Raw genomic sequence first — 8,256 nt, 5'->3', positions numbered from 1 at the left:
TTATTAGTTTTAGTCACGTTCATTCTCCTTTTAGTCGTGTCAAGTTTCAGTCGACGAAGGTTATCTTATTATTGTATTATTGTTACCTTATAGACTCAAGAATACATTCATTCAGAAGATTCTAATTTGAGTTTACAACATATTTATTTTTCCACATTTCTCCCCATCTTTTTCTTTTCCGACGACACATTGGGTTTTCTTTTCCACGTCTATGTAGGAAAGTGGATCCAAAGATGGTTCTTCTTCTTCTCCAGCCCCAGAGCAGATCCCTGCGTTTCTCTCTGTAACTTTGTTTTTAACTGACGTTAACTAGAGCTCTGCGTTAACGGCATCATCCTCTAACTCTGCAGCTGCATCTTCTGGATCTGATTCCCCCAGTTAATAAAGATTAACTAACTAAACTAACTAACTAACTAACTAACCCGCTGCAGCGACTGGGATTGAGGACTAACGTCACCCAGCAGAACTAAACCAGAGAAACTACTGAAAACATGGACATTAAACCAGAGAAACTACTGAAAACATGGACATTAAACCAGAGAAACTACTGAAAACATGGACATTAAACCAGAGAAACTACTGAAAACATGGACATTAAACCAGAGAAACTACTGAAAACATGGACATTAAACCAGAGAAACTACTGAAAACATGGACATTAAACCAGAGAAACTACTGAAAACATGGACATTATACCAGAGAAACTACTGAAAACATGGACATTAAGGATCTTTGTTAGAACATTTCATCTCGTTTTGATCAACAGAAATGAAGGCGCAATTGATTTTAGCAGTTTTTATTTTGTAACCTACATTTTATTCCGGTTTTTATTCCTCTACGATATTGCATTATATATTTAATTATCGTTATCGTCACATGACCAGCATTTTTGTTGCGTCTCGTTTTCCTCAGGTGAAAAAGGTTTGTTGACGACGATATTTAGTCATAATTTTCGTTGGCGAGAGCAGCTTTAGTGTCACACACGTAGAACAGCATCAGAATCAGAAAAAGCTTTATTGTCAGGTCAGACATAAATCAGACGAGAGAACTTGACTCCGGTTTACACCGATGGCACCATTAATACGGACGCCATTTTTAATCATGTGTTTCCTCAGAGCAATCAGTTCAAACTAAGGTGGTAACCCTCTTCCACCGCAGGTCCCGCTCACATGATGGAAGCTGACATCATCATGAGGGGTCGTGACCCCAGGGAGCCCGTCATGGCCCACCCCCCCGACACGGACAGTGACCTCACCCTGAGGGAGTGGCTGGAGGCCGTGAAGGCCCACGACGTGGGGATCAAGCTGGACTTTAAGAGGTGAGCTCAATGTGGAAGGTACATATTTCCTCACACTGGACGGATGATTTAACTCCACATGACGTTTCAAATGTGAAGTTGACGAGGCAGATGCTCGGACTTGTTTTCTCAGCGCAGGTGGACATAATAAGGTTAGATTTTTACCGTCGGACTCTTTGGGAGACGATGTGTAAAATTCCTGCAGATAATGATGAGGATTATCATCTGACGCTGCGTCTGCAACGTCTCTCTCTTCACTGGTCATGTAAAGATGCACCGGGCTCGGATCACCGTTGCCATGGACCCGGTGCCCGTTGCTATGCTAGTGTGCACTGTATTGTGGATAATGTAGTGAGAAGTCGTCGTCTCGTCAAGTATTTTAAATGTGCCGCCTGCTGGTGAAATGTATTCTGTAATGATTGGACCTAAACAGTGAAGCTGAAACTCACATAATGTGAACAGTTCAAATTCCAGTTCATGATCTGCAGAATGAACAAGTTCACGTTCAAGTTCTTTCTCTGCAAAAACTCAAAATCTTAACAAGAATATTTGTATTTCTAGTTAAAATCTCTCATTTTTAGTCAAAAAAAATCTCATTACACTTAAAACAAGAGTCATTACCAGAAAAATAATTTGTGATTACAATTTTCACCTGTTTCAAGTAAATTTTCACTTGAAATAAGTAGGAAAATCTGCCAGTGGGACAAGATTTATCTTCTTATTACAAGCAAAAAAATCTTGTTCCACTGGCAGATTTTTCAAGTGAAAATTTACTTGAAACAGGTGAAAATTGTCAAATAACAAGTTATGTTTCTGGTAATGACCCTTGTTTTAAGTGTAATGAGATTTTTTTGACTACAAATTAGACATTTTAACTAGAAATAAGACAAATATTCTTTTGAGTTTTTGCAGTTCAACGTTCAACGTTCTCACAGAAATGAACGTGTTCCATGCACAACACTGGCCGTGTCTGTGAGACGATGACCGTGTCTGTCTCCCCAGCCTGGAGGCGGTGCCCCCCTCCCTGGTCCTCCTGCAGAAGGTCCTGGGGGAGACGCAGCGTCCCGTGTGGGTAAATGCAGACGTCCTCAGTGGTCCCGGGGGCCGGGCCACACCCCTGGAGCCTCAGGCCTTCCTCTCCGCCGTGACGGCTCTCCCCGCCCACACCGTGCTGTCTCTGGGCTGGACCACAGGATGGACCGCGGGATCAAGTAACCCAGGTAACGCACGACTCCAGGTCCGGGGGGGGAGGTCTGGGGGAAACGGGACACTTTAAGAACCTTTAACTTTTGAAGAGCAGTTGCTCAGCAAGGTTAAAAAAAAGCGTTGTGTTGAAGGACGTTTCCGTTGCTGAAGTGGGACCTGCTCAGGTCAGCGTGCATGTATCATGGGATTGCACTAGGTCTTAATATTAGGCAAATAAAATGGCAGGTGAAAGCCAACATGGCTTATTTAAACTGAAACAAGCTTGTGAACATTGACTTTAACATACTGTACCACTGTATTATTTTAGTTTTCTCCTTATCTGGTTTGTGTTTTTGCTTCTTGTCTTTGTATTGTCTTTATTCTGTTTTGCATGTTTTGCATGTTTTGTATTTTAATGGTTTTGTACTGTTTTAACTCTGCACTCGAATTTTAAGTAAAGTCCTAACCAGGGACAGGGGTTGCAAATTAGCTCAGGCTAGAAACCTGTATGTATGACATCTGTTTTTTACTTTTTATGAAATAATGTTTGATACATTTGTCCCTGTTCAATAAACGTAATAATAAAAAATTTGAACCATGTCAGGCAGACAGAAAAGCAGAGACGAGCTCTGGGCTACGCGGTTGCTCAACAGACCTGAGGCCTCGTGTACAAAGAGTTCGCCACTTTCTACGCTCACGGTCGGATGTTCAAAACGTGATTTGAACGTGGAAAGTTGCGGTCCTTCACATCAAGGCTGGCGTACGCACTTTTCTGAGGTTTTGTCCATTGGAGACTCACTGGTGATGCAGTGAAGTCCAGAATGTGACCGGTCTCTCCTCCTACGGCTGCATCACTCAGTCACAGCCACTTTGTTCTTTATTTGTCCCATTTGAACAACTTGTATTTATTTCTGCAGCAGAGAAATCAGATTATAATGCTTCATGTTTTAAACATAAGTTGATATTGTTCACATTTGGCGCTTTTACACTAGTACCTACTCAGGCCGACTCGACTCGACTCGCCTCGGTTTGGTTCTTTCCCACCAGGGCTCTAACGTGCCGAGTAGATACTTTTCTGTATCTTTTCTGCCGAGGTTCTAAGCTGCTGAGTCGGCTGTATCTGACATCATCACACTACAGGCCACCGATTGGTCGGGGGGTTGGAGTCAGACGTCTGAATCAGGAGGAGGAAATCAGAGAAAGAGACTCTGACGGAGGTGCAGATGTTCATAAACCCTCCAACCCTCCTACTTCTCATCTGGGTATTGAAAAGAAACAAGGGCAAGTCGAGTCGCGCTGAGTAGGAACTAGTATAAAAGAGCCAATTGTTCTACTTATGAGAGGTGATTGCAAACATCCACTATGTGTAAGACTCAATACACGCGTACATTGGTCTTAATCCGTTAATATATAATACGACACTAAATCAGAAAGAGGAGCAGTTTTTCGTCCACCAACTTAAGTTCTGGTTTCGGTTCCTAAAATACAAACAAGAAAAAGAGTGTAATGATGTACTAACGCTAAATATAAACTTTCACAAACCCTTACGATCATAATAAAACCACAACTCTTCACGGAACGCAAAACAAAGCAAAGAACAACAATACCCATAATGCAATGGAGCTTAAATAGGAAGAAATGACCACAAATAAATATTTCTCCAGGCTCAACTTCTGACAGGACTGTCTCCAGATCACAGCCGATGTTCTTTTAATTTGTTTTACTTGTTTTTACAAGTTTCTTGTTAAGATGAGCAGTTTTAATGGATATTTATCCTCATGATCATATACCAATATATCTACTTGAGGGAGTGTAGCACCCTATAATGTAATCATTTCCTTTAATGTAATAGTTTCCTGAAAATGTAATAACGCCTGAAAATGTAATAAAATTTGCACTTAACTCAATCAAAAATGTAATAAAATCCAATAATGTAATAACTTCACCAATAATGTAATAAAATATCCTGACAGATATTGTAATAACATTTTTACCGATAATGTAATACCTTATTACATTATTGGGAATTTATTACATTTTCAGGTGGTTCTTTTTTTTTTTTTTTTCCAAAACTGATAATGTAAAACTTGAGAAATAATTAATATATATGTTCATTTTCAGTCCAGAGTTCTACATTTTGTGTTTTAAGCATCTAAGAATGTTATACACACTGGATTTGAAACACCAGAATGACTATTGGGTTAAATTTCAGACTTTAAGTACCATGTAATAAATTCCCAATAATGTAATAAGGTATTTCATTATTGGTAAAAAATGTTATTACAATATCCGTCAGGATATTTTATTACATTATTGGTGAAGTTATTACATTATTGGGTTTTATTACAATGTCGATTGAGTTAAGTTCAAATTTTATTAAATTTTCAGGCGTTATTACATTTTCAGGAAATTATTACATTATAGGGAGCTACAGGGAGGAGACGGGGAGGAGTGTTGTGCTCCTGCATATACGCTCAATTCCACGTTGATTGTGATGTTCAAAGAAACGAGCGTGGATTTGGGCATACGCAGTTTTGAACATCTGAATAGTTTTTTGCATACGTAAGAATTCCACGCACGGATTCACGTTGAAGTCCACTCACTCTTTGTACATGAGGCCCCTGGTCTGGTTTCAAATGAATCCCTGAGGAACAACAGTGTGAAGCGTCTGCAGACCAGTGTGTCAGTGGTCTGAATGCTGGTTCTTCAGCAGTGACGGGATGGTAGTTCAGGCAGATGCTGGGGAGGCCGAGGCCTCTGCAGACCTTCACCGCTGCTTGTCTCTCCTGCTCAGGGTACAGCTGGGACATGGTGCACGAGATGGAGGAGAAGTGCAGGAACCTGGAACATCCCGTCACCTTCCCGGTCCGGGCTGCGCTCATGGCTCACTCCTTCTCCCAGCTGTCCTGGCTGCTGCAGCAGTCACACAGGTACCTGTGCACATCACATAACCCACTCCTTTATCACTCCACTGAACACTTTGGATATTCCAGTCCCTGGAGGTGGCTTCCTGCGGCCTCTAATGGCGCTTTTCCACTAGTACCTACTCAGCTCTACTCATCTCATCTCAACTCAACTCGGCCTGGTTTCTTTTCCATAACAATCCAGCACCTGGAGCAGAAGTAGGAGGTTGGAGTGAAGCTGCTGTGACGTATTTGATTGTGTATCTAAACGGAGAAGACAACAACACTAAAGATGTAGAACCTGGAGGAGATGATAGATGTGCTGCTGGATCCGTGGCTTGTGTCTGATATCAAGTTAAAAAATGAGAGTGAAAGAAGATTCAAGTGGTGACGCTTTTTATTTAATTTAGTTTGTCTCGGCGCTGCTGAAAAGTCAGCTGGAGGCGTGAGCAGCTATGAAGAGACAGAGCTCCTGGTAGATCTGGTCGTTCCTTATCTCCGTCTAGATCTTTTTAATTCTCTCCTCAGCTGGTTGAATAAAATGAACAAGAATCCGTCAGAGTCTCTTTCTCTGATTTCCTCCTCCTGACTCAGACGTCTGACTCCAACCCCCCGACCAATCAGTGGCCTGTAGTGTGATGATGTCAGAAACAGCCGACTCAGCATCTTAGAACCTCGGCAGAATAGATACAGAAAAGTATCTACTCGGCACGTTAGACCCCTAGTGGAAAAGTGCAAAACTGAGGCGAGTCGGGCTGAGTAGGTACTAGTGGAAAAGCACCAAAGTTCTCCGTATCTGATGAACAAAACCAACTACTCCGTTTGTAAATGCATCTATTGCAGTTGCCCCCCATCCGCCAGTCTTCTTCTCCTGTTTTCAAGCATGAGTTCACTCGAGCACTTTAGCTTGGAGTCACATCCATACATGGCGTGGAAACGCCACATGACCCTGCAGTGGTTACATCAGCAAGACAAGTTTATTTGTACAGCACAATTCAACATAAGGTAATTCAAAGTGCTTTACATCAACATTAAAAGCAGCAATACACAATTAAACAGTAAATAACAAATAAAATGATAAGAAAAGAGGTAAAATATTAAAAAGCACAAGAGTACGCTTCAGTAAACAGTAATGTTTTTAGGCCTGATTTAAAGGATCTACAGTTGGAGCAGACCTCAGGTCTACAGGAAGTTTGTTCCACCGGTGAGGAGCAGAATAACTGAACGCTGCCTCACCATCCAGATGAACCTCAGGGGTCTGGGAGCTTCATAGGAACTAACAGATCCAGATGAACCTCAGGGGTCTGGGAGCTTCATAGGAACTAACAGATCCAGATGAATCTCAGGGGTCTGGGAGCTTCATAGGAACTAACAGATCCAGCAGGTATTTTGGTCCAAGACCATTCAGGTCTTTGTAGACCAGCAGTAAGATTTTAAACTCTATCTTTTAACTCACTGGAAGCCAGCAGAGTGATTTCATGACCAGTGTAATGTGGTCCAGTTTCCTGGTGTAATACGGTCCAGTTTCCTGGTGTAATACGGTCCAGTTTCCTGGTGTAATATGGTCCAGTTTCCTGGTGTAATGTGGTCCAGTTTCCTGGTGTAATATGGTCCAGTTTCCTGGTGTAATGTGGTCCAGTTTCCTGGTGTAATGTGGTCCAGTTTCCTGGTGTAATATGGTCCAGTTTCCTGGTGTAATGTGGTCCAGTTTCCTGGTGTAATGTGGTCCAGTTTCCTGGTGTAATGTGGTCCAGTTTCCTGGTGTAATGTGGTCCAGTTTCCTGGTGTAATGTGGTCCAGTTTCCTGGTGTAATGTGGTCCAGTTTCCTGGTGTAATGTGGTCCAGTTTCCTGGTGTAATGTGGTCCAGTTTCCTGGTGTAATGTGGTCCAGTTTCCTGGTGTAATATGGTCCAGTTTCCTGGTGTTTGTAAGGACTCTGGCGGCAGCGTTCTGGATCAGCTGCAGCTGCCTGATTGATTTCTTGTTCAGGCCTGTAAAGATGCCATTGCAATAATCCAACCTACTGAAAATGAATGCATGAATACGTTTTTTCCATGTCTTGTTTAGACAGAAACCCCTTAATTCTAGCAATGTTTCAGGTGGTAACAGGCAGATTTAGTGATAAACTGTTGTCCGTCCTGTCTCCCAGGTACAGTCTGACCGCGTGGACGGCCCAGACGGACGAGGTGGCACCGCAGGACCTGCTCCCCTACAGAAGAGGCTTGGACGTGAGCAGGATCTACTACGACCTGCCCGACTGTCTGACAGCAGAGCTGGCTGCCCCTTCACAGGACTGAAGACGGGAAAGAGAGGATGAAGAACAGAGAGAGAAGAGAAAGATGTGTTGTCAAAGGTCCAAAATAGCAGATATATTAGTATTAATGGAGAATTAAGAGTTCTATGTACATGTTGCTGATACCTGGTTAGTTGGTGGACTACAGAGACACTATAGAAACAGGTGTATGCAGCAGACGCTGGGGGGGTCAGGGGGGGCTGCGGGTCAGCATGCAGCTCCTGAAGCTCTGGCCTGCAAATGTGGATAGAAGAGAGAAGGAGGGGGTGCTGCTGCATTTTGGATCAGTTGGATCAGTTGGAGGACATTAATGAATTACTGGGACATCCTGCTAATAACACATTACAGTAATCCAGTCTAAAAGATACAAACATGTGAATTAGTGTTTCAGCATCACTCTGAAAGGATGTGCCTGATCTTTCCAGCAATATCACAGGAGTGACCTCAAAATAACTCAGTCCCATATTTAAAGAGATATACCATATTTTCTGGACTATAAGCCGCTACTTTCTTCATAGGTTTTCAACCATGCAGCTTATACAAAGGTGCAGCTATTCTGTGGATTTTTCTTCCACCA

General features: G+C 42.5%; 1 protein-coding gene across 1 annotated transcript in view; it reads left to right on the top strand.

Annotated features, from left to right (window-relative positions):
- Positions 1-7,940, top strand: part of fam151b (family with sequence similarity 151 member B) — a 9,266-nt gene extending 1,326 nt beyond the window's left edge. Inside the window, exons 2-5 of the mRNA XM_061730171.1 lie at positions 1,159-1,318; positions 2,300-2,517; positions 5,277-5,416; positions 7,540-7,940. Coding sequence (XP_061586155.1) covers positions 1,159-1,318; positions 2,300-2,517; positions 5,277-5,416; positions 7,540-7,683 — 662 coding nt within the window. The 3' untranslated portion in view covers positions 7,684-7,940. The remainder of the gene's footprint in view (positions 1-1,158; positions 1,319-2,299; positions 2,518-5,276; positions 5,417-7,539) is intronic.
- The last annotated feature ends 316 nt before the right edge of the window (positions 7,941-8,256 follow it).

This window comes from Cololabis saira, chromosome 9, assembly GCF_033807715.1.
Source record: "Cololabis saira isolate AMF1-May2022 chromosome 9, fColSai1.1, whole genome shotgun sequence".
NCBI classification, from domain to species: domain Eukaryota; kingdom Metazoa; phylum Chordata; class Actinopteri; order Beloniformes; family Belonidae; genus Cololabis; species Cololabis saira.
Note: the sequence above shows the minus strand (reverse complement) of the source record. Positions and strands in the feature narration are given on the sequence as shown.